Genomic DNA, 27,334 nt, shown 5'->3' on the forward strand with positions numbered 1-27,334 from the left:
GAAAAAAAATGTGTAAGGGAGAAAAAGAGATATTGGCTTATTTGTTGCCAATGTTGGTTTCTAAGGTTACTTTACAGTGAAATATATTTTTTTATTTTGGTCCATGGTTTTGGAAATATGCAAATTTAAATGTGTATATTCAGTTCCAGTTTCTAAATTAATAAAAATACGAGTATATTCTACATATTGAATTAAAATTATTTAAAAACGATTGAAAGTGACTATTTTGATTATCTCGTCGTATCGGTCAATTTTCAGTAACTAATCGTTTTTAAAAAACTCAATTATTTTTTATGGTAAATTTGATTTGAAACAGTTTAAAAAGGTTTTGGCAACGCTTTAATACTATTCGTTATTTATCTAGTATTTGTATGAAATTGCAACAATTCTTTACATAGCCAATGCGTCACCAAACTTGGGAACTAAGATGTTATATCCGTTGTGCCTATTGTTACACTGGCTTACTCAACCTACAAACCGAAATACAACAGTATTAAGTATTGCTGCTTGGTGGCAGAATATATGATAAGCGAAAAGTACCTACTCAGGCGAACTTGCACTAAGCCCTACCATCATGTAAATTAATAAACGGAGTTGGAGAATATATTTATGGTGATGGATATTTAAGTAGAATTTAGGACGCAGTATTATTATCAAAGGCGATTACCTCACAAATCTTCGCTTTGACGATAATATCTTGGATTATTTGGCGCCTTAGGGCTATGCTAAGAAATCTAAAATCCTAAAAAAAATGAGAAAGAGATCTCTTGTAGATTCAACTCGGATTATTCTTGTTTGGGAAATTAAATTGAAACTATTCAAGCAATGTGTATTAGTAATGTCATATCATTACAGTAGTCTATTATCGTCGGCTTTATTTGCAATCTTGAGGTCGCTCAGCGGGCTATGGACAGAGCCCGGTATTTCGCTACGTGATCGAATTCATAGTGATAAAATAAAGTGTTACCACTTTATTAGGCTGTACTATAGGCTGGTCACATCGTCTAAATAAATATCAAAATCTAAATAAGACGGCGGGAAACCACTGTATACAGAGACCTGCTCGGATTGGTGCGATAGGCTTATGTTCAGCTGTGGACCTTTAAAGACTAGGATGGATGGAGCTAGAATAGCTAATAATTAGAATAAAAAAAGAATTGGACATATTTCTAATTAATTTACTATAGATATTTTTCATAGTAAATTTGAATATTGAAGAAATATAGTAATTGAATTATATTTGTAGGTTTACATAATCGCTTTAGTGCGCAAGTCATGTTTGAATTTCTACACTTTTTTTAGTAACAATATACGCTTCTCATTCTATTGCTGTCGCCATTTTGTCTTCAAATATTTATTTCAAAGAATCTTGCGAGACTTAACGCGCCCGTTTTCCACGGCTACGCCTGTCTAGCTGTCTGTCACTGTCAGACAAACGTTAATGCAATAGGACGAACGATTAGATATAAGTTTTAAAAGCTGTTACATAAAATTGTTACTGTTTCACGTTATTTCAAAGCATATTGTAACGTGGTCTAAAATAAAAAAAAACGACTAGTTCAAATCCGCGTAAGCACAAATAAATTTGCAAAGGCTTTAATGTGCTTGGAGTTTATAAAATATATAAATACATATACATATACGGGTACATTTCACTATATTACCAGAATGAATATTGGTCGATTAGAAAAAGTTTCAAACTTTATTAACGGTATTTGTCCATCTAAGATGATCTATGATATTTATTGTTTCTTACTGTACTGTATCGTAAATTCATACTCTTTTATCTGCTGTACTGTTATATGTACTACAGACACATGAATAAAACACGGCTTAAAATAATGTTACTTTGATGCGTTGTCGTCCTTATTGTATAAAGAGTTTTGTTTGTTTGTTTCCTGTGAAGACTACTGCTCCGATTATAATATAGCTCTTATAACGCTTTTTTATTATGTAACTATGTTTCTATTTTACCGCGTCATTGAAAGGTTGTTTTTACATAGATTTGAGGCAATATTATTATATATGAAATTGATGGATGGATGTGATAGATGACCTGTGCAAAAATGGATTCACTGTTTATAAGTGTACTAATATAAAACAATGGTATTAAAAACAATATGGTCATTATGTAGAGAAATTCGTGAGATGCTAGCATTTCGTTTAGAGTTCTGCCTCGAGTTGCAAATTATATCTGGCACCTAACTCTAGATTTAACTTCCAAGGAGTTTTGGTCACTAGCACTTTTGATTGTTTAATTTCAATTATTTAGTATCTACGCATTCAAAGAGATAAAAGTGGTGGGAGACACTTTTGTAGTGAATATTGACAAAATCATAATATGCGTTTCGCTTCCTTTGACTGTATATGATATATTTTATATGAATTTTAGGACAAAAGTTATAGATTCTCTAACTAGTATGAAACTAGCAACGCCTGACGTTGATACTAAAATATCCTACTTCGGACAGACACCATCAAAATTAAGGACGCTCAGGGCTGTCTCGAAATCCATATTTTAATCCTATGATAAAATTATAACAAAACATTGTTCCAAAAACTATCGTTAAATTCTTAAAGTCGAACAGGAATAAAATTACTAACTTCAGAAACATGGCGAGGAAAGAAAATACTTCACGTAAAATTGTTTCCAAAAAACGTAAATTTTATTTTTATCAAAGCTATGAAAATGGTTTAAATTAAAAAAAAAAAACATAAAATGCGATAAATTAACCGTAGTGCATTTATTTCGAAAAAATACTCTAATTATATGAAGGGACTTATTCCACCCGATTTTGCTTAAATAATCGACATCGCAGCATGCGATGTCCCCACAAAGTTTGCGTGACGAATTCGGTATATTTAATACGGCCAAAATTGCAGCTAATTTCACAATATATTGGCAGTTAAGGACAAAACGGGGGGAGCATTCGTGGAAATAGAGGTATCGTATATCGATCTCACTTTTTTATTGTTGTAACGTTAATATGGAACAAACCTATAGTTTTATTTATATCGTATATGTTAACATCAACACACACTATCATGTTTATTTTATTACAGATTCTAATGTAATATGAAAGACATAATAAAATTCAAAGACAACCTACTTATATATCTAAATAAAAAGTAACACTTTTCTAAGAGTCTGATCATAATGTAAGTAATAAACAATTTTGAGTTTAACCATTGATGTTTTCAAAGTACACTTAAACTGACACTTTGCTTTAAGCATATATAAATGCACATAACAATAGCACTTGAATACATATACTTAATGCGGAAGTCTATTTGTGTGATGAAGAATACTTAAAAAATTAGAATTACTGCTCATTAATAGCAAAACAAACTGGCACCCCTAATTTTGGCGTCTGTGTAATATCCGCCCCCTTTTGTAAGGGCTGACGCGAGTTCTCCACTTCATTCAACTTCATTATTCAAGAGCGCCCCCTGGCGGGCAAAACGCGAATTAGAACGTCACGTTGTTAATTTTTTATTGCATAACAATAAAATTTGATTTCTCATTAATATCTTACCAAGATTTGGAAACAGTGCGGGAGTTTAGTTAAAATATACGGTATCGTTCCATTGTTATTGTAAACAAGCTTATTTATACATTCAACCCACTACTCATAATTATCTACTATAGTTTTGTAGTTACTATTTATCAGGATATTACCTTACGTATAATATGAAATATATAATATGAATATATTATAAATATTTCGAAGTTGTTGAACGAAATTGAAATTATAGATAGTCGTTAATATGTTACAATTTATTCATAACTATCGTTTGCTGGTAACGTAGAACAACAATGTATTAAATACCTTTTCATAGGTACCATAAAGGACTTTCGAAATGAAACAATAATTAAATATGAATAAACTTTAAACATCCTTGAAAAACAACATTTATAATTTTGATTTAAAAATTGTATAGGTAAATATTTTTAAGCATATATTTGGCCGTAGTATGTATTGTGTTAAGAAAATATAAAGACTTTCTATAGGAGTTCTGTTTGCATAATATATATATCTCTCTCGGAAAGATTTTATTGTGTTTTCGTCTTCATTATAAATTAAGCAGCCGCGCTGTTATATCGAACGACGGAGATTTAAAAGGAAGTAAAACTGAGGCTTGTTTATTTATTATTAGTATACATTTAGGTTTCTACAAAGCGTAGAGAATAATAAATTAAGATTCAATAACAGAAAAGATTACGAAGCAACTAACCTTTGGTAAATTGACTTGTACGGAAGCTCATTTGCAAGGTTAGTAAATTCTAGATTCAAGTTCATTCGTTTTGTTATAATGGGGACATTAATGAATCGGATCTAGAATATACCCGATTTTCTTAACTGATTTAAACAGTAATAACTATCTATAATCGTAATATTTTTTTATTACAAAAACAGTAATATTGGTTACTTTATGAACTTTAATGTTATATAATAGATAGATATAGGTAGATAGGAGTATTTATTGTGTTCAAGTTGCACACAATTATGTAATAATTAATATGAAATGAGTTTTTTATAAAATTGACAAATTATAATCAGTTCAATTGAGACGTCAGTTCGCCGTTCACACGAACGTTTACGAGTAAAGGAGTAACGTCTAAAAGCCGCTTTCCGAAACGGTTGTAGTGTTAAAGTATTGATGAATTATAAACACTTTATTATATAGTTTATTTGAATACAACTATACAATTTTTTTTATTTGATTTAATTTAAAAAACTATTTTCATTACAATCGTAACTAGAGCATATTTTGCCTATATAAAATGCCTTGGACCTCGAAATCTATATGATTTCCTAAAGAATGTAAAATCTTAAATCGATGAGCCTCAGTGATGTCATTATTAAGAAATTCAGACTTGAAACATTTAAAATACACCAAACTTTGCTCTCAGAGCTATTGTCATAAAATATTACACAAGAGCATTTTATTTGAGTATTGTCGACAAAACGTCTTTCTTTATTACCAATTTATTGCCCTCCAACAAATGCGGCGGCGAAAATAATGTGAATCTTTATTGCTGACGTATTAATGAATCTCTTCATATTTTCCTCATACATCTGCGTGACATGTCGTAAATACACATAAAATTATGTAGCCTACCTGCATTAGCAATAAAATAGACCACTTGCACGATTACAGCATATAAATATGTATAAATAAAAATTGCTATTTACTTTTATACATATTACTTTCCATTGAAAAACCTAAATAATCGTTTGCAAGTTCTTCGGTGGATAGGAGTTTTCTACAAAGCCATGGATTTTTTCAAGCAAGTACATGTATACAAAGCATTTCTCTACCACCTGGCATCTGACAAATCTTTGTACTCGTGTGAAAAATAAAGCGATGTCAAACACATTGCCTTCAAAGGTTTCTTGTGTTTTAAGAGCTTACAAAATTTTCTGGAGTCATCTTTTCTGTTTTATAATCTGGTTATTGTATTAACTTTCCATATATTTATTAAAACAAATTATATAAATGGGTATGTAACGATGCTTAATAATAACCATTCTATTGTCAATAAAGTTTAATAAATTCAAATTAAATACTGTAGTCTTAATATTATTTTGTAATACAGTAAAAAAATGTAAGACTAACACTTTAATGTAATAAAAGTGTAAAGCATAATTATAACAAATTCGGTCACGAAACCCGGCAATATAAAATATAAACGTGAAATGTTACCAACCTTCAAGTTTAAAGCAACGATAAACGTAACTAAATAAATAACCTGTGATGTTTCGTCAAACATTAAAAATCAAATGTGGCTTAATTTTTAATAATTCAAGCGACTTAATTTGCAATTAAGGTTTCATCCGTAATTATTACTTATATTCTAATATCTCTGAATTACTGACCCGAATAGAATAATAATAAATGGCAATATCCATTTTCAGAAATAATAATTTATAAAAAAGTGTTTAAGTATACCTATATTATATATCACACATCACTCGCGAAAACTTTAAGTTGAGTGAAAATATTAAATCATACAGCATCGCAACTAAGGATTAAAACTATCTTCGTTAGAAGCGTCACGGCTGACGATTAAATAGGTCATATGATGGTAACTGGTCCCCTGTGTCTAGGAAATGAAGGGCGTCAATGTAACTTACAAAGTTAATGCACTAGTAATCATGAAAGTCAAGTATGCTCATTATGCTTGCACTGGTTCGCTTATTTATCTTTACAAATAAGAAATTGTTTATCGTATTTCCATCTGAGACGCTATTTTAGTAAATAAGTCCAACTTCATTGATGTAACTCTAGCTAAGGTTTTCAAAATATCTTTTATGCGTTATAATCTTTGTATGAAACCTTTAAGGATATGACAAAATTCTGTGACGCAATATTCACGTACGGTAAGATGAAAATTCTCATTCAAAATGTGTTTCACATTCACGGTGAATGAGTTTAATTGTTTTATATGTAGCTTTCACGTGTATAAATTGAGAATTATAATAACATTTCTAAGGCTTATAAATCAACATGGTTATAAGGAGGACTTTATAATGTTATAATATGAAAGGTTTTAGTACTACATCTCTGAACATACAAAATTTTCAAAATGGTTGATTTTAAATCAAAGTGAGAACTATAACTTGTATTAAAAAAATACTGTAAACGCTAATAAAAAACTACTTACGTCGCCAATACGCCGATAATCAAGGAATCTAAGATGTTCCTCGTGATTTCAAGTAATCATTCAATTACATTGACTAATTTAAAATTCGAACCAGAAAACAGTACTAAAAATATTGCTGTTTGATAGAAGAATATGAAATATAAAGAATTTATGAGTGGTATCCAACATACCAAGTCTGCAAAATGTACTGCTTACCACAATTTGGTAATAGTAACTAAACATATATTTTTACATTTTCGTCAAGACAATAAATCGTCACGCGATACGCTAACGTGTTACCCCACAATATTCAATGACCGCACTTGACCTTTTAATTAAATAAGCCTACGAAACCTTCACTTCGATGTCGCACTAATTAAAAAGTTATTAGGATGACCACTTAATTCTAACTTATTTCGGGACAATTTTATTTTTTACTGAAGGACATAAAATAATGAAAAATACTTCTTACAAATAATTGAGATAGACATGCTAATTATGATTTTTTAGTTGCCGACTTTTAAATAAATTGATAGCATCTGTTTGATGTTTAAAATATTGATAAGTATCTTTACTCAATTTCAATCGAAAGAAGGAATGAAGGAAAATAAACAAACGTTAGACTACTTATTTTCCACTTGCATTACTAACAGTTCTGATTAATATGTCTTCATCTATAATACAACACTTTTCCATTTAAATACTTACATCCACTTGAATTCATTCAAAACGTCACTTTGTCGATAATCCGTAATTAATATCATAGATTATTCAAGCCTTCGACCCATGATATCGCGTGAATTCGAAGTCAAATGGTGTTTATTCGGCTTTTGTCCTCTTGTGATATGAATATAGTAATATACTTAACGGTATGTCAAGTTCTTGCACATATCTATTTATACATGAATGGAACACATGCATAATTATTTGTAATAACACGGTTTTTTGTAATAATTAAAATATTACATTTTAATTTAAACCTTAAAAATAAAATATTAATGCTTTGCAATCTAAACTAATTGCTTCTTAAGTAATTTGTCTGACTAATGAAAAAAAAAATAATCGCCTTATAAAAAAAATCGCAATTTGAAGAATAATATCGGATGATTCCGTAATTCCGTAAGTTTCGACAAGACAAGTGGATTAAATTTATTTGGCACAAGCGTTTTTTCCTGAGACGCTTTATCTTTAATCTTTTACTAATATTGTTATTTTAAGAGAGACAGTAATTAAATTTTAATTATAATTGAGACACGGTATAAATTCATTGATGATTATGAAAAATCTTTGAAGAATAAAAGATCTCACGTGGATTGGTGACTTCAGTATGTTATAGGCGTTAAACACGTTTTACAGAATACATACTTTATGTTATAATAAGAGCATAATGATATATTAGTTGAATATAAGTATAAAAAGCCAGGTTTAACAAATTTGTTACACGTGTGCTATTTAGGCGATTGGAGTAATTAGCTTGTTCAAGCTGTTAGCAATGTCCCTTCAGACGGCACTTCTAAGGGCTCTGGCTTATGTCTTAAGTCTTCGGGTCGTTGACATCCAGATAAATTAATTCTTATTACACTCACTAAGACCTAAAAGAGCTTACCGACAGATTGTTATACTGTATTATGAAGCCGGTTAGGATTCTTTGCTTTAATAAACAAACTACTGATTAACTTAAAGACTTGTTACACCTATTGCGTTTATTTTTAGCGAATGATACATTTATATGAATTTTATATATTTATAATACTATATGAGAATTATAGTTTTATATTAAGTAAACAAATACACTTATATGTAGTTTTTTAGGTAAGGCCACGACTTGCTCCCGAACAAAATATAATCTCTTCAATAAAAGAAAACTGATTAAATAAATATAATAATAAATATTGGATAACATCACATACATTAATCTGATCCCAATGTTTAATTTTTAATTATATTCATTAAAATTAGTTCAGAATCTATAAAGGTAGCAAGTAAGTTAATATATTATTTTTCACTGTTAGGAGTACTTTTTGCTTTTAATTTATAATGAATTGCCTTCGATAAACTAATTAATAAAAAAAAAAATCTAACGACGAATATATAGAGGAATAAAGTCATGTACAAAAGTAGGGTAGGGAATTGACTGTTTCGTTTTTGAAGTGAGCAAAATACTTGGAAGACAACTAAGCAAATACTATGTGGTATAAATGAGATTTCCTGATATTTTGGTATTCATCAACATTTGGGAATAAAGTAACATAATAAAGATATAAAAAGATAGAAGATAACGTATTATTCCAAATATTACGTTTTCTTCGCATGAATACCTTACTTAGCATAACTTTTTACACATGTGGGTTTCTTCACGACATATTTCGAAGCCTTAGCAATGTATGTCTTGGCGTTATTAAAAACATTTCTTATACAAAATTTTGCGTGTACACAACAAATAATTTAATTTGGGAAACTTTGATTTTTATAACTAAAAACTAATAAAATATTTGACGAGTAGGTATATGTATATTCAACACAATCGCGATTTCATTAATAAATTAAAAGACACACAAGTGTCTTCAACATCGAGCTCATTATTTATTCAATTCTATAATTTGAATACTTTATCACACTTAGACGAGGTTCAAATGGGAATCGCAATTAGTTATTCTGTAAGGCACATGGATAGCGATGTTCTAAGAGCAATGACTATAAGCCTGTTGCGTCGTATTGATATCGCTAAGTGTAGTGAACTAGTGGTATTGATGTTACACCTCTAAATATATTATCACACATACATATATAGTCAAAATATGATAAATAGATGCCCTTACAATTGGTCGGCTTACATTTATTCACGTGTAGAGCTGAAGGTATTTAATACATTATAATTTAGGGCGGCAATGACGCGGCTCATTAATCATCCGGATGGTCCAAACCCGCTATTTATCATCTTCGGGCCACTTTCCCTTCGTATTTACATTTATGTTTTTAGATAATTTTTCACTGAAAAATCTCTTTTCAAAACCTTCGTGACGTGACGGAATTTCACAATTATAAATACATTACAACACATTATGTCATGGAAAGAAAATATTTATAATGATATTTATTTACTGTTTACTTTTAAATTGTAGAAACTACCAAATTTAGTTTCCCAATATATTCTAGAAATATCACTGAATAAAAAACCAATAGATTTTTAACGATGAACCTTAAACAGTCTAATTTTATCTCATCAATAAATAAATTGGTAATTAATATACGTTAAACGCAGAATATAACAGACTTGCCCTTTAATTGGAAGCCATGTTGCTTATTTCGTAAGGATAATGTAACAAAGAATTATTATATTAACATTGTTTTCGCTAATTAATATTTACTTCTATTATAATAATCTTAAGGTAGGTTTGTTTGCCTTGCTACACGAGCTTGCTTCGCGGGAAGTGTGTACGCGTGAAGTTTTTCAAGCCACGAGCAACTTACTTACATATTATTATCGTAATTTAAAGTGTTAATTACAAATTTCAACTTCGGAATAATTAATTTAATGTGATTTTAGAAGTTCAAATTATGACAAATCTTGGTTTTTTCATGTCCATTTCGATATTTTGTGTGTGTTTTGTCTATGTAATATATATATTATAAAATGGCACAATAAGTACCTGATTTATTATCAAAGTCTACATCTTTATTTAATATATGAAGCACAACGCAGCAATTACAGTCACTTTTCAAATTATAAAATAAAAAAATGTTTTGTTTAATTATTGATTGTAAAAAATCTGCTACTGGTTCCGAATAAAAAACTTCAAACTCGACAAGATTCGGCGAAAGAAATTCTCATAATCCAAAACATACGATGTTAAAAATGATATTTATTTACAATTATACTCATTTAAACAGATTTTTTAGTGTTAAAATCAGCCTAATACGGGGACAAAACTCAGTCAAAGAAACTATCGTTTCGGAAAAGAAAGTATACCCTGAAATTAACCGGCGATTGAAATTCAACGGGTTGTTCTCATTTATTGAAATTGCTCATGTTTAAAAAATATATTCGTATTAATCACATAATAAACCGGTTATAGCTAGTTAGAATAAGATAAAAAGAATAGTAAACAATTTATACCAAATAATTCAGCAACTGAATTAACATAAGTCACTTTAAACAAAGACAATATTTTTAAGTATATATTAATCAACTGATTTTCATTTATAATACTGGAGCTCATAAAGTTTCAGCTACTAGCTCTTATATTATAGTTTAGCTGAGTTGACGATATAAGGTGTAGCGAAATTATTCGTCTCAAAAATTAAACCATTAAAAGTTTTTTTACTCGCATTTTATAACAAAGCGAAAAAAATATTTCGTATTTCCCCTAGTTGGTCATTTATAAACATTTGTTTCACTCGGAGGTATTATGTGTCGGACTGCGGTCGAGACCTCTCTTTTACTCGTAATTAACATTTTAAAATGTTTTCCTATTTGCATCCAAGTAATCAGTCATTTGTGGAGAATTACACGTGAAACTTGAAAAACCGTTGGAAAAATATATTTATTTTCTAGATGTTTTCGCTTTGTTGTTTTACTAAGTATAGATAAAACTTATGATATATATAACCATATACTGAGCTTAGAGTTGGTATGATATAATAGGATTTGTGAAAGCAATTCTACTGAGCGTAAAATAGTATATTTAATACCATACACAAAAGAATTAAATTGTTATAATTTATAATTACAATAAAAGGACTCGCTGAGCCGCCTTGGCCCGACATCGAACTCTGCTATTAGTCCTGAAAAAAATTGCGTATAACTTTCGTTTTCCATGTGATCAAATTTAGTAACTATAAACTATAATATGAAGGATGACAAGTACTCGCAATTGGATACACTTTAATAAAGACTAAAAGTTAGATCATTTAGAACAATTATTATTTAAAATGAATTATGACCAACTACAGTCAAGTAAAAAGGGTTTTATTTTTCAATTATTATTTATTTACCGAAAGCGGTTTAAAATCCATGATTTAGTGCATGAGATGTAGATACGCGTAGCAGTTCCTTTTTCGGATTTTTAAATGTTATATTTTGGTTCCAGAGTAACACGGGTGTGCCTCGGGCGCCTGCCTATAAGTCTTAAATCTGTTCCGTCTCTGCATAAAAGAACATTGTTACATTTTCGTAAGTATTAGAAAATGCAATGGATATCTTCCTTTCGTATATTACTATTGTGCAATTTAATATTAAAAAAAATATGTAAATAATCATCGGAAAAGTGTTGATAAAATAGCCATTCCCTTTCAATAAATGCTACCTCGTATAAGTAAACCTCTTCCAAGACCATACTGAAGTGGTATCACCTGAGTGGCTCTTGAAATGTGATCAGTGGACCAAGAGTTTCAATAATTGATAAACCGGTATCTAAGATTTATATCATAGCGCTCTTGTGTCAGTGTTTTAAGATAAATATATGAATACGTATATATATATATATATATATAAATATATATATGCTAGCGCTATGATATATATATAAATTGATGTAGTGTATCGCGGAAAAGGCCTTATAAAACCGCGTAACTTTGCACAAAAAAATATACCACAGACTAAGACAAGACTAAGACTTTCAATTGCAGTTTCAACATATCCATAAGAAGTGTTATGAGTTTGAAATAAGAAGGCGAAGGAAAATCTTACTTTTTAATGACATCTCAGAGTTCCAGTGAAAAAGTAGTAATATTTCAGTTAAAACTGTGCCTGAGATCGTTATATGCCGGAAATTAATGAAAATACAGGAAGCCTGATCACGGATTGAAATTGATAACATGAGGGCTATACTCGCAAATCTAATACCTCTTACAATCCCTCAAAAAAGCTACGGTAAACTTATCTAAATGTCTTTAGTAAAGCCTCCACGAACCTTTCGATCATCTTAGCTAGGTACCTTAGTCAAAATCGAAATATTATTTATTCAAGTAGGCTCATAAAAGCACTAATCTATCAGTAGATTCTACCGAGAAGAATCGGTAAAAAACTCATTAGTTGCTCTTTTCCACCATTTTAAATTTGTATGCGTATATGCCGCCATGCTTTTTTATCATGAAAATAATTTGTATTGAGTAATACTTTACTGTATAATGCAAACGTTTTATTGAATATACCTATATATACACAGTTATATACATATACTATATATATATAGAGATTTCAATTATTAAAAATAATTAAAACAATAATTTCCGGGCACGTGTTTTTCTTAAATACGAGATTTTCCGCCGACATATATATATATATATATATATATAAATAAACATAAAATGTTTTACAATTTATATTTTGTCCTGTCCGGTTTCGGCTACCGTGTCCACTCTTAACAGCGCGGGACATTATATTATAGTATGCAATCACAGTTGAATTCTTCATTGCCTAACTCTGAGGGAACGCAATCTAACACGACCGGAGGGAGTACAGTTGCAGGACTAATGGCTTTACGTGCTAAGTCGTGTCTAGTATGTCGGAACTGCTTCTGAGAATTTTTTTGTCATTTTAATTGGCCCAATCCGGGATTCATTCAACCATGAACTCGGGATCTGCACTTTTATAAGCTATTACTAAACTCAGTAAACTAACGAGAATAACTTACATTATTTTTATAACACTGATATTTAGCTATATAATTGCCATTAAATAAAGAAATGGTTGATGCATTCAATGGTTAACATAAAACCATTGATCTCCATATGCAGTATGACATTCCTGTGATATGGGCATTAGCTGCATGAGCTCATGATGCGAATAAAAATAATTCTATACAGAAACATAAACCGTACTGTAACCAAGTATTGTAGTTAGGTACTTGATTTCTGTGGTTAGGACTGATTTCATAATAAATCACATTAGGATTTAGTTACACGGTTGGATCTTAAAGTTGAATTGTTAATCTAGTTTTTATATATATGAATATATATGATTATACTGGATAATTATCAGCAAATTAATTTAAATTTAATTTTGTAGCAATTTCTCATAGACGCAGAGTTTATGTCTCGTTCGTTAAGTTAAAGCATCCATCGTTTTATACTTTTTTGGCACACGAATACATTTATTGACACACAGGCATATATACAAACACATCATGTCAGACGTAGTCTCGGTAAAGCAAATAGACGAAATGGCCTACCTAATGAAGAGAGATAATTTCTTTCCATAGACATTGTAGGACAGTGACATTGATCTTTCAAGCGATATAAGCCGTTCCTTCCATTCGAAATGTCCATTCATCCGTAGAATCTAAGATATTACGTCAATTGTGTCTGTACTTAACTATATTGACTTATTAATTGCATAAAACAGGACGTAACAATACACAGAATTTCTGTTGAGCGACAACCGCAGAAATTGAAAAAAACTGTAATATTATATATCGTTTATATACTTGTTTTTTTTTTTACTTGAACATAATACTATCTTCGTTCGATACTCAGTTTGTTAAGAAGTACGCTCTTTTCTATATTGTTATCTTGTTTTCAATTCCAATGTTTATTTTTATCTTTGTAATCATTTAACCGAAGGTATACTACCTTTTTGGATTATATATATGTCGAGGAACGAGCAACGCCATTTGTTAATACGATCAAGAACTATGTCTCGGTGTTGCTTGTTAATAAATTCTCTATATCGAAATGTCAAGTGGACAATGGGATGGAATCGATTTTGCGAAACGACAATACTGCATTTTTGATGGAGCTGTCATTCATTCATTCATTTGTTATTACCGATTTTATTCTGTAAAATAAGATATTGAGAAGTCCGTTAACGGGTTTATTTAAGCACTGAGTAATGGAGGAAGAGCGATCTGAGCCCGAACAAGCGGAGGATACGACATATAAAATTTGAACTTGCTAGAAATTACAAACCACAGATAGAATTTGCAGCCGAGGCAAGCATATAAAGGAGGATATGCTTTTGTATGGTTAAACGTATTTGAAAATGTACGGTAAAGATAACGCAAGCACACTTCAGGGGGAGATAGGGGTCGAATGAGTTTAAATTATTGGCATAGAACGGCTGGACACAGGGACATTCGTGTAGAAAAGCGAATCGAGTTTTTGTTAAAGTTCTTTTTCTCTTCCTACTAAAATATACTGGCAGTTAGTATTTTTTTACTTGGTTGTGGTATCCCTGTCTTCAGCTGTTTCTTTTTTCTGAAAATCGTGGTTCTTGTAGTACGGGCTAGTATGAATCAGTGGCTTTCATCGTTTTTTGTTTGCAATTAAAAGTGGAAAACTTCGATTATTGTATTAAAAGAGTATAACTTGTTCAACTACTTTTTGACGTTCATCTGTCTACTAACTAAATGAGAATAACGTACTGCATAAATATTATTATCTCATTGAGAAAATTGCTACTGCAGGATGCGAGTACATCAAGTATATCCAAAAGGTAAGTCTAAATAGTCATCTCTGAGCATAATACATAAAATAATAATCCTAATCCCCTTCTTAAAATTTTGTCACGTGCTGTGTTGCACTGTTTTATTTGTTTGTCTATAATTCCACTGGGTCAGTCAGAGAGGAGTATCGTGTACAATATATTCGTAAAGGCTCGTCTACTTTAATTTTTTTAATGAAATATACAAAACCAAGATGGAAAGCCAAGAAAGCATCACTGAGTTTATAGGGGCTTAATTTATGTTTAATTTATTTCTAATATTGCTAGCATTAGAGGTCAACGCAGTGTGTAAGTAGTGTAAAAAATTGATTACGCCTATTTGGCAGGCCGTCTGTCTGATGCTAACCCTTCTCGCTTTTCTAGGTGCTTTTCCAGGTGTATTGGTTCCCCCACAAAATGTGTGTGCATTGATCGATGTGCTTTGCAAAAATTCCCTTAGTCGACTCTTACCACAGAGTTTGGGATGGGGTGTTAAAATAAATATTATGTATGTACGAAATAAATATTAATCCCGTGAAATATAAGATCATTTATTTAGCAGCTCGGAACAATAGTATTTTGTATATAAATTTAAAATAATTACTAAACTTTTTTCACCAATTGACAATATTAAAAATGTTGATTTTCTTTTTGTGAAGACATAGCCTTAAAAATTGTGTTGATTTGACTAAACAATATTCCTGTTTGTTTTTAAATGGATTTGTGCAGGTTTGCTAACTTAACGAACTTTGTTTCGTGGGGTGAATATAAAAGGACGGTTTTGTCTTAATTAGAGATATAAAAATTTCGTCTACGACTGTACAAATTGCTAGATTACGTCTATTGTAATTTCAACGTTGTATATCTAATTTTAAGATCTATTTTCCCTTATACTTTATTTTACTGTGTTAGTAACAAGGGCCATGCTTCGCGTATATTTACTTCGTTAATTCGGAGTTTTACCCATTTTGCGGTCAATATAGTTAGCTTTAAGTGGTAAGCTGAATCAAGAAATTCAAAAAGGTTGTGCAGGTTAGATGCTAAGGATGTTTGCACTCAGAAAGTATGATGGGACTGAAGATCGATGTCACCAGATTAAACCAGATGTCAAGCTATACAGCAGTACTTAGTATTGAAGAGTTTCAGCCATCAGAGTAAGCCGGCTTTCGATCAAGCCACAGCACCGTAGACCACATCCATACTGTACGGCTGAAGAGTAGAACAATGCAGAGATGAAATCTTAGCAGTGCCATCTAGGTGCTGAGATGTCTCTATAATGCCGGCACAATGACTTTCAAATCCAGGATTGTAAGAAGAGTTGATCCAACTGCGCATAGGGGTAAGACAGGGCAATGTTATATCCCCGAAACTGGTCCCCTATGCGTTGTAAGACGTCTTTAAGACAGTGGGTTGGACTGGATATGGAGTGAATGTAAACAGCGAGTACACCTCACATCTTGGATTTTCCGACGATATCGTCCGCTTTGCTGGAATTGAAATAACTTACCGAAATAAAGCGTAGTCTAAATAGAGCGTAGAGGAACAGAAATTTCTTTATTTCATGTTATTATTTTAAAACTCTAAATAAAAAACACCTCACGTTAAAGGTTATAAGAAATGCATCATATTACTTAACCATCTTGTAAATCTTACTTTACAAATTTTAGTAAAAAAATAGACTCACTCAAAAAGTTATTTAAAATCCAATGAATATTTTATCGTGTATCGTACACGTCTATCATCCGCTTTGCATATATGAAATACTAATGATGTATGCTTCAGAAATATTATAATATTATCACGCGACAAGTACTCTTCCGATAGATAATTTAGATATAACAGATAATTTTTGGATTTTATGTTTAATTACGTTTTTATATTACGTGAGCTTTTAGCAAATATTCTAATATTAATTTCTTTTTCGTTCTTGTAATCGTTTTAATTTGTAAGCAATGTTCCTAACTTTTGGGTTATTTACTACTAGGTTAAGTACTAAATTAACTTAATAATCAAGATGTTTCCCTAAATTATGTCCAGCTTTAACGGACAAACCACACTTGAAATAATTACTGATAGTTACGCAGCCAGGTAATATAATGCTTTGATTCGCTTTCATAGAGTTTTGTCATCGCTTAAAATGATCAGTAAATTTTCATTGTAATAATTAAGTCTTAATTTGTTTAACGCTGTTCCAGTCGCTGTTCCGCCTTTTTTTCTTACTACCACTACCACACTACCATAAACAAAGTGGTATGAAAATAACCTACCAGCACAGTTTAGCACAATGAAAGTTATAAGTCGTTTCTAACGGATGACACTCAAATAAACAAACGCTAACGTTCTACTAAAATATTTTATCTTGACAAAAATTTGAAACTTTAATATACTTATAATAATATCAGTATTTTTGCGCTGAATATATCGTGTATTTCCGTAAAGGCTCTTCAGAGACCGTTGAATATATTTGCATATGAAGTATACTCCGCCTGCACCCCCGGTAGGATAAACACTTGCACTTATAAATGAGTTAAACGTCAACCCCTAGTGGCGTCGATATAGAGTGGGCTTATATGGTTCTAGTATGTATTTATTTTTGAAATATGAAAAGTCGTCCCTTATTTCGATTAATTTTTAAACTAACACCAATCTAACGACAAACGGAACAACTTAAAGTTGGGAACATTTTAGTTGACGGCCATTTGGTTTGTTCTAGACATTGAATTGACAAAAGCGTGTTTCACATTTAATTATAGTTTAAAATAATATTAAAATATTTTGTAACTAAAAGGTTGTAAGTATGTGTCTAGGCTAATTTAAAGTTCCCATATTTCGGGCACTTCCCTGTTTAATTTGCTGCCACGACGAACAATGAAGAGGTGAGTTCTCTATGACAATGAATACGTAAATTTCATTATATTTATATATAACAGTTTGATTATATATTTCATTTCGTAATATTAATCAAAGTTTTTCCATAGAAACTTAATTGTTCTTTCGAATTTAATTATATATTATAAGGATTTGTGAATATACATGGGTAACAATATGCAGATGCAATACCTGTGTTTCCTGACGAAAACCTCCATCGCTTAGGTCATTATTTTTTATTCAACACATAGAACTCTGACCCGGATTTGATTCTTTAATCTGTTTTGGTTAAGATCCATTCGTACATATTTTTATATATATAAATCTTCTTTACGTGTGTATGTAACTGAATTTCTCCCAAGCGGGTAGACCGATTTTGATTTTTTTTTTGTGTTATTATGAATAGCGCTGCCTTTAGAAAGTACATAAAATTCTTATTTTACCCGCACGAAGACGGTAGGGGCAGCTAGTATTTTATAATATTTTGAAAAGCTAATCAGATTATATCTCCGTAGACGTGTTGTCTGTGCCCCTGGTGTATCTTTTTAAGGTTTTATTAAACCAGGACTTTTTTAACAGTTTAAATGCAATGTATAAAATCTAAAAATAACACAGTTTATCCTGTGTGATGGCATGGTAGTAAACTGTTTACAACTGTTGATTTGATTGTCATCCTGTAAGAGTGTTCACTAAATAATCTGAAGCAGAACCCTTATCTTATAGCCTCGGTCAGAGCATTATATGTTTCACAATAATCCGATGGAAGGAGGAGGATATGTTTATGATAGGATATGGATAGTCAAAATACAATATTTACATATTATAAATGGATAAAATCGCGTTGGCATATTGTAAAATAGTAAAAAATCATAACAATTTCAAAGTCTATTCTGTTTGTGTAATTTAATTTATTTTTAAGTGCTTCTCAAGTTGACAGCGATTCTAAAGCCAGTAATTATAATGTCTCGGCGAGTTCCGAATTAAATTTCCCTTAAAATAATTCTTAATTACGTTTCATTTTAGCGAATAAAGAGTTGTTCCTGTAATTTGACCTCTGACGTGAAATGAAAATATCGTTCTATTTTAATTATTAAATTCATTTACCGAAAGTTATTTAATTTATTATGTCAAAAGTTACGATTCCTCGAAATAGAAATGAATGTGAACTGAGCTGGAAAGTGATATATTATTGAATACATTTCAAAATATTTACTTAATATAAAAACCTAATCATTCATCATTCATATTATATATTATAAAGTTTTTTTTTAAATAAATGTCATACGGTAAAGTGTAAAAAGTTCATTGAACTTTCTGGTGTCAAACTTATCTTCAAGATATCAAAATAACAAAAAAATTATAAGCATCAATGGTATTGCAAATTCTTACTTATTCCTTTAAAATAAAGGTCTTGTTGGTATTTTTGGGTTTCATAATAAAGTGGTTTGTTTTCTCTTGAGAGTGGAGGGTACAAATTGAACAAACAATGTATTGCAAAATGGCCGTGAAATCGTTCGGTGGAAAAGGTAAGTGCTTCTCAAATTATTATTCGATACAAAATAGCGAAATTATCTTTTAATTAATCTCTAAACCAATCTAACTATTATCAGTGTTAGTTTCTGAATAAAACTAGAAGCAAAGAAAAAAAGACTTCTAACTTTGTAAATTATATTAAACATAAAAAACATATCTTTCTAATTGCTCTGTAATTCTCAAACTTGTTTCGTGCATACGGATAAACTTTTATTTAATATGTATAAAAATAACTGTCTTGGTCTAGAAAGCTTCTTTAGAAAACGTACCGCAGCGCTAACGACTATAGTTTCAAGATGTGCTTTTCTTTTATCTTTACTTGTAAAACACTTTTGAAATACCCTAGTTTTTAACTATCTACAAGCTTGACAAACTAGCTAAGTTTGTTCCTTAGATTACTTGTTCTAAAGTGGCTGGTAGGTGGGATTAAAATTTAATTACAACTCAGAACCGACGAGAACCAACTTTTGAACGTAATCATATATTACTTTCATTTTAATTTACACGTATTTTATAGTTTTCATCTGTTTGTTCTTATCTGTTTTAAATGGGGCTGAATTTTCACCTCATCGGACTATGATAGCGAGAGAATAGAAAACGTACAATTAAAATTAATTTACTCCTACGTTAATCAAAGAGTTTTGAAGGTTCTCTGGAATTAAATGGTGCGCTGGTACAAATGGAGGCCGCTCTCCGAAACAGTGGCAGAGTTGAAATATTGACGATTCAAAAATGCCTGTAAAGTTAACTTTAATAAAAGACATTTTACTTGATTTAGGCATACACTTGTACAGTAAAATATTCCCATCGAAAATTTCTAGGTTTTATGATTGCAGCGGTGTCCTTTTGAAATGTATTATAATGTAATATATTTCAATTGTTGTTTACATAGTCTGACATAACATTTTTCAACGATCTAAATAGATTAAGATTTATCATTGTTTTTTCCCATATTAATAAAATAGAGTCTAATGGGTTTGATGGTTGTAATGGATCAAAGTTTGGGCAACGCTTGTAGCCCCTGTCATATATACATCATGCCCCTTTGCGTGTCCCCTCGTGTTGAGCTCGGACGCTCCTTTGTTAGGCGGAAGTTTTATGAAGATTGTCCACGCACGGAATAATGTTATGAAACCGATATTTTGTTTTCTTTAGTTTTTTCATTATTAGTTTTCGTATCCTATATAATATTCATTTAAGTTCATGGTTCTTGGTACATTTTTTGGGGTGTACAATAAATTCAAAATATACTTAATTTCTAAATCATAAGACCTTTCATCAAATAATACACATAATTTGATTTTATGCGTAGTAAAAATACAATGAATATAAATTTAATATATTATAAATAAAACTAAATTCGTGAATAGCATATATTGACAGTATAATAAACAAAAATGCTTTTGAGAATAGAACTATACGGGACCGCCGAGAGACATTACTCAATAGAAAAACATTTAAATTAATCTTACCGGCTTTATCTTGATAATTAATATAAGATGACTCTATTCATAGAACTACATGTTTCTTATTAACGGTAAAACGCTGTCTGAATGCAATGGGTTCAGGTTGATTTCTCCATAAAATACCTTGTCTGCCCGCCTTGGACCGTTACCTGCTGTTTAATATACGACTTTATTTTACCAAGCATTCATTGCTGTGGCGGAATAGAGGGTACTAGGGTAGAGGACTCTCTTTATAAAACGGTGAACGAAAAAACAAATCTTATAACATTTGTATCTTTATATATAATTGTTCATCACTACAATGAGATGTTTTTGATGTGAGTATCAGTTATCGTCACCACTTTTTCAAGTAACACCTGATTTTAGCTCGAGATAATTTATATAAATATGGATAAGATTACAACATATGCTATCAAGATTTTGAAAACTATGAGTATAGTATCGATAACGAACCCAAAACAATAAATAAAACACGTGATTCTCACTACCTATACGTAAGAGCGGTTTATTTCCTGTCATGGTTCATGTGTTCACTGAGTTCAAATTCGTTCAATTTTTTTTGCCTCTGCAGAATTTATCTTCAACATGATATATTAACTATATATACTTAGACATTCGATTTGGACCTTGAATTTTCATTATCATCTCATCCGAAATTCTTTTACTTCAATAAAATGAGCAAGATAAAGAGAAAACAGTAAAAGCTTTCACATTACACCTAATTAAGATTTACAGTATTAGTGGGGCCGCGCCCTAATGCCATCAATTAATTTAGAAGAACGCTGAACTATTAGCGTTGTGATTTGATAGAATCGATCGCTTGTATAAACTATTTTATGCGTTTGAATATTTTCTGATAATGGTTTAGGACCTTAAGTTAGATGATGAAATCGTCAATCTAATAATTTGAAAGATTTTTTTAAGGGTCATCTACGTCATTGTTTATAATATTTGCTTAAAAATTAAACATACCCTATGTGTATTTATTTTGTTTTACAATTTTTTTTTACGTATTTAAAATCGGCAAGATTAATTTAAATTATATTATACTGTCATCAAGGCATGCTATTCACGAATTTAGTTTTATTAATTATAAGTGACAGACGATTTAAATAATTTAAAAAAATATGTTAATCGCAATGAAGGCATCTTTTTTTCATTTAAATAATGCCATTACAGTATGATACATATTATATATACTAAATAATATTTATAAATGCTAAACTCTAGTAATTACCACTTGTTTAATGTTTATCCTCAAGTTGAATTTCGTTCAAATTATTTGAAACACATTATTAGCAATCTTCATGAAAATTAATGTTAGTTTTCGCCAAAAAAAGAGAAATACCGTTTACACTTTGTCATTAGGAATAATACTATCATGTATGGAGGAATAATACTATCATATATTATAAACAGCGAGTAATAATACGTGAGTATTTCGCTAAGGTTATATTATATCCTGTACAAGTTTGACAGACGGGCTAGTAATGGAAAACAGAAAATATATATAGTGGTCCAAAAAATAACGTTTTAAAATACATGTAACTGTGACGAGATGGTGTGGGTGTATTATATGTGAAAATCTTTATTGCACTAGACATAAATTATTTGGGAATTATTTTGTGTTATATATATTTCTTAATAAATTTACAATTTTTAAAATCATTAAATTAAGAAAATAATATTGTCGTCATTGCAAAGTTATGTCGATCAGAAAAATTTACATCTGTCAAAAATATTAAGCTAACTTGTACAGAGTATAGCATAAATCTAGGCCGGATCGCCCTTTTGGTTGAAACTTATTGATTAAAATTATACTAATCCCATTAATTAAACAAATATTATCAATTATTATTATTATGTTGAATTATCAATCGATTGTGAATTGGTTAATATAGGTAAAAAATGTAAATAGTACTTAATTTGACCTAAATAAAAAATATATTAAAGGAACTGCCTGCCAGTAACATCGACTTCAGTTAATCTCAGACAATTTTTGAGTACGTATTCGTATAATCTCATAAAAAAGTATTTTTCGTAGAATTAAATTTTCTTTTAAAACTTAGTCGCTCTTTTTATTAACCTTAACTTTCAATAATCCTTTTTATTTGATTTGATTATATTAGCTAGTGTACCAGCTTTTATTTAGATTTTAGTTATTTTTGCCGGATATTTAAATTATATGATAAGAATATACGTTACAATACGTAAAAATATATATGTATAAATCTTCTTTACGTGTGTATGTAACTGAATTTCTCCCAAGCGGGTAGACCGATTTCGATATTTTTTTTGTGTGTATATGAATAGCAAAATTCAATATTAAATATTCAAGTCAAAAATCTTTATTCAATATAGAAGTGTTTACACTTGCTTATTGATAGTCAAAAATCTACCACCGGTTCGGAATTTAACACCTCGGACCTGAGAAGAACCGGCTAAAGAAACTCAGCGGGATATTTTTTTATATTCTATAGTCTAATGATACAATTTTACGTCAATTCTAAGGTACATATTGGGGTAGAAATTCCTTAAAGTTACTCTTCCAAAATTCCATGTCTTCTTTTTCTGGATATCGTTTAGGAACTAAATTCTCTCCGATATCTAAGTAGTCTTGGTTTTCCATTGTATAGGGAAGCCATTTCACACCAAGACTGTTATCAGGTGTTGGATCACTGAAATTTTAAAATTAAATTAGTAACGCTATATACGACACTTTTTGGCACAACCAACTAGCTAATAAAAAAAATAGGTACCCGTATTTTGCAAAGTTCGTCCATAGCGTTGTCACCTGTTCGATCATTTTAAATGTAGGTGAATTCATATTAACTTCTTCCAATGAAAATATATAACTAAGATCATCAGAATGAGCGACCACTGGCCTATAATTGAATAGTTGGTCTAATCCTGTCATGAAAGTAAATAAATTCAGCTCAGATTTACACGTAAATTTATACAAAAAACTTTTGTTCTTATTTTTCTTGGCAATCATTATTTCTTGACTTATTGTCCCATATGTAAACAACTCCATGTTAAAGTATCTTAATAAATCATCTAAATTGTCTCTCGAAGCAGTTTTATTCTTCAAATAGTAATCTTTAAATCTTCTGCCTATTTCCATTTGGGTTGTCAACGGAGTGTTCGTAGTGTATGGTTCAGGTACAAAAAATTCTAAGAAATTGTTAGCTTGATCAAATACTTTATCAACATCAATACCCATAGATAAATATAGTATTCCTTCGTCCTCTGTGTAACCATTCATAACCTCAACTCCTTCATGTATACCTTTTCGGAGGACTTCAAATGAGTGTCCATAAAAGAATCTTTCATTGTCACCGAATTTTGTTTCTTGAACTATACCAAAGTAAACTTTGGGAGCTTCTTTTGCTGACTCTACATATGTTATAGGTATTTTCTTTTTCACGAGATTTTCAATAGGTTGGGATTTTAAACACTCATAAATTTCTTTGTCGTTTGTCGAAACGCAGCCTAATTCTTTAGCGAGTAGTAAAGCTCTGTCACGCGCTCTAAACGTGTTTGGCCACCATGACGTTAGAGTGCCACTTTGAGTGATAGCTCTTTTGAAAAGTCCTTTGCTCATGGGTGATACTAAATGAAAAGAAACACTGGCACCACCAGCGCTTTCACCGAATATGGTAATATTATCAGGGTCGCCGCCAAAATGTTTGATATTCTTTTTAATCCATCTCAACGCTGCTACTTGGTCTTTCATTCCGGCGTTACCGGGGATATCTTCCGTGTCTAGAGAGAGAAAACCTAAAACTTCTAGTCTATAGTTCAAGGTAACGAGAACGACGTCTTTTCTTACTAAAAATTTGGGACTGAATACTGTATCATCGCCGCTGCCACTGGTAAAACCACCCCCGTGTATGAAAACCATTACAGGTAATGGTTTTAAGGGGGCAATATTTGGAGCGTAAATATTAAGATATAAACAATCTTCGCTTCCATCAGGTACCTGGGTTTCGTTTGTGAACATTTCATATTTAAAACAACTTGAGCCATGTTCTGTGGCATCACGAACTCCTTGCCAAGGTTTCTTAGGTAGAGGAGCCTAGAAAGAGTAATGGAGTAATAGTAGGTGCTTTTTCGTTTACTCAAAATGCTATTATTATTTAATAGATGTGGTAGTTTTTGTTTTAAAATAAAAAAAAGTATATTAATTAATTATTTAATTTAATAACATATTACCATTTACAGTTATTTGTTTAAAATAAAATCAAAGAGACACCAATTGTTATTAGTATTACAAAAGACTAGATTTTTTTGTTGAAATTCAAGTTTTGTTACATTTGTCTTTTTTTATGGTCCATTAATTAAACTGGCAAACGCGTACGGTTACATAATTAAAATTATTTGTAAGATATTTTCATGTCTCATGTTCGGATATTATAGTTGCTGAAGATTTTAATTACCTTGAACCTTAGGTCGCCCACTGGTGGCTCAGCGTAAGGGATACCCTTGAAGCTGAAGAAGGGACATCCATATTCATTGCCTACAACTTCACCTTCTAATATACCTTCACTAACTTCTACTTGAATTAGTCGTGATAAAAGAAGATATAACAAATTACACATATCCATTGCCTGAGAAGTAAAAATAATAACAATAAATGATAATTAAATCGAGACATCGTTATGCTTTCTATCCTTATCTAATTCTTAACTTTTCATTTACTTTAATTTTTTTATTATTATAGAGAACAAGAAACTCAACTTTGAATACTTATGAATAATATTCAATTATTTTATATTGAATATATCAAATATGAATATAAAACGAATACTCACAATTATTAAAAATATATTTTTTTACTTTTTAAAATATTTTCACTTATGATTTGTTTTTTTCATTGTTGACTGAACACTGATATTTTCTTAAAGTAGTAGATATGATGTATCGTTGCCACCATGACAATATTATTTTTATCGGTTAAGATAACTTATCAATTTTAGAAGTAAAACGTCCTTAGGCATGACAGAAATGCAATTTAGAAATTAAATTTGACCTCAGCATTTCTAAAGTCGCGTTTGGATAAATAGGTTGATTTGTCACGTCTACTGAGTTGGCAGCACTTTGAGGGTTTTATATTAAAAGCTCCATCCTTAGTTTCATATAAGTATGTAGTTGATGTTTTAGTTATGTATATTTTAAACACTATATATTTAACCCGTACACAAATGTATTTATTCAGATTATTGCGTGAGTTCAATTATACAAATTAAAAAAAAAACACAATTGTAATCAGGTTCAATGGTATGCAGAGATCGCAACAGTGACGGTCATCACTTCTGAAGACGTATTTAGCCTGATATGATTTGTTGCTTGCAAACTAATATAAATATATCAAATCATGTCAGTGTAACAAAAATTGTCCATTATTTACCCGTCCCTGCTTTGCATGGATAGAACAAAGTCAAAGTCAAAAATCTTTGTTCAATGTAGAAGTGATTACACTTGCTTATTGATAGTCCAAAATCTACCACCGGTTCGGAAATTAACACCTCGGTTCTAAGAAGAACCGTGTTTAGTGCGTGATCCAAGCCATTCGGCATGGTGGGCATTAAAATCGCCAAGAATTACGATCTCTGCGGATGGGATCTGCTGCAGCACGGAATCTGTAGCCACTTGGACGTGCTCAACCAGTCGGTCGGTTTCGGCATTACCGCTATGGGACCTATAAAGGCACGCGTAGATTCGCGGATGGTCGTCGCAGTCTACACGGAGCCAGATAATCGATAGGTCCTGCCCTTCAAGGCTGCCGAGGCGTCGAGAGCAGATATCATCTCTGACGTAAACGCACACCCCAGCTCGTGGTACAAAGGAATGTTCCAATTTGTACCCGGGGTAAGAAAAAAATGTCGTATCGGCAGGAGAGGATATCTGGGTCTCGGTAAGAAAGAGCAAGGCCGGCTTCGCCGTCTCAAGGTGAAAGTGAACGGCGTTCAAGTTGGAGTTGAGTCCCCTTATGTTGCAGAAGTCCACAGTGTGGGTGGAAGGGGTTGCCTTATGATGCCTGCTCCGCTTGCCCCGAACAGTGGCGAGCGCAAAATTGCCCCCCCCAGAATTCGGAGGGCAGCCTGGGCATCCCTGCTCAGGTGGTGTACGTCCTGAGCATGGATGCCCAGAGAGGGATTCTCCACCGCAGTCGCTGATGGTACCCTCCTGGGGTAATGAAACCAAATTCTGCACAACCATTATGTTTTGGGGGGAATGCGGATCGGACCTCCGGGACTCTCACATACCGGACGAAACGCGGTAGCATAGCTACCACTTTACGCCGATTTTGAGTGAGAGAGTGGTACTTCCCCGGGCATGCCGGCCCATTCGGCTGCAACCCAAAGGTATGCAGTGTGGCACTACCACCGTAAA

General features: G+C 31.4%; 1 protein-coding gene across 1 annotated transcript; it reads right to left on the reverse strand.

Moving 5' to 3' along the window:
- Positions 1 to 23,402: 23,402 nt before the first annotated feature.
- On the reverse strand, positions 23,403 to 25,550 carry LOC113400819 (juvenile hormone esterase-like). The gene is made up of 3 exons (XM_026640490.2): positions 25,378 to 25,550; positions 23,698 to 25,016; positions 23,403 to 23,616 (listed from the first exon to the last, which is right to left on the reverse strand). Exons 1-3 carry the CDS (start codon positions 25,543 to 25,545, stop codon positions 23,445 to 23,447), a joined length of 1,659 nt encoding a protein of 552 aa, XP_026496275.2. The 5' UTR covers positions 25,546 to 25,550; the 3' UTR covers positions 23,403 to 23,444.
- Between the last annotated feature and the right edge of the window lie 1,784 nt (positions 25,551 to 27,334).

This window comes from Vanessa tameamea, chromosome 11 (genome assembly GCF_037043105.1).
Source record: "Vanessa tameamea isolate UH-Manoa-2023 chromosome 11, ilVanTame1 primary haplotype, whole genome shotgun sequence".
Classification (NCBI taxonomy): domain Eukaryota; kingdom Metazoa; phylum Arthropoda; class Insecta; order Lepidoptera; family Nymphalidae; genus Vanessa; species Vanessa tameamea.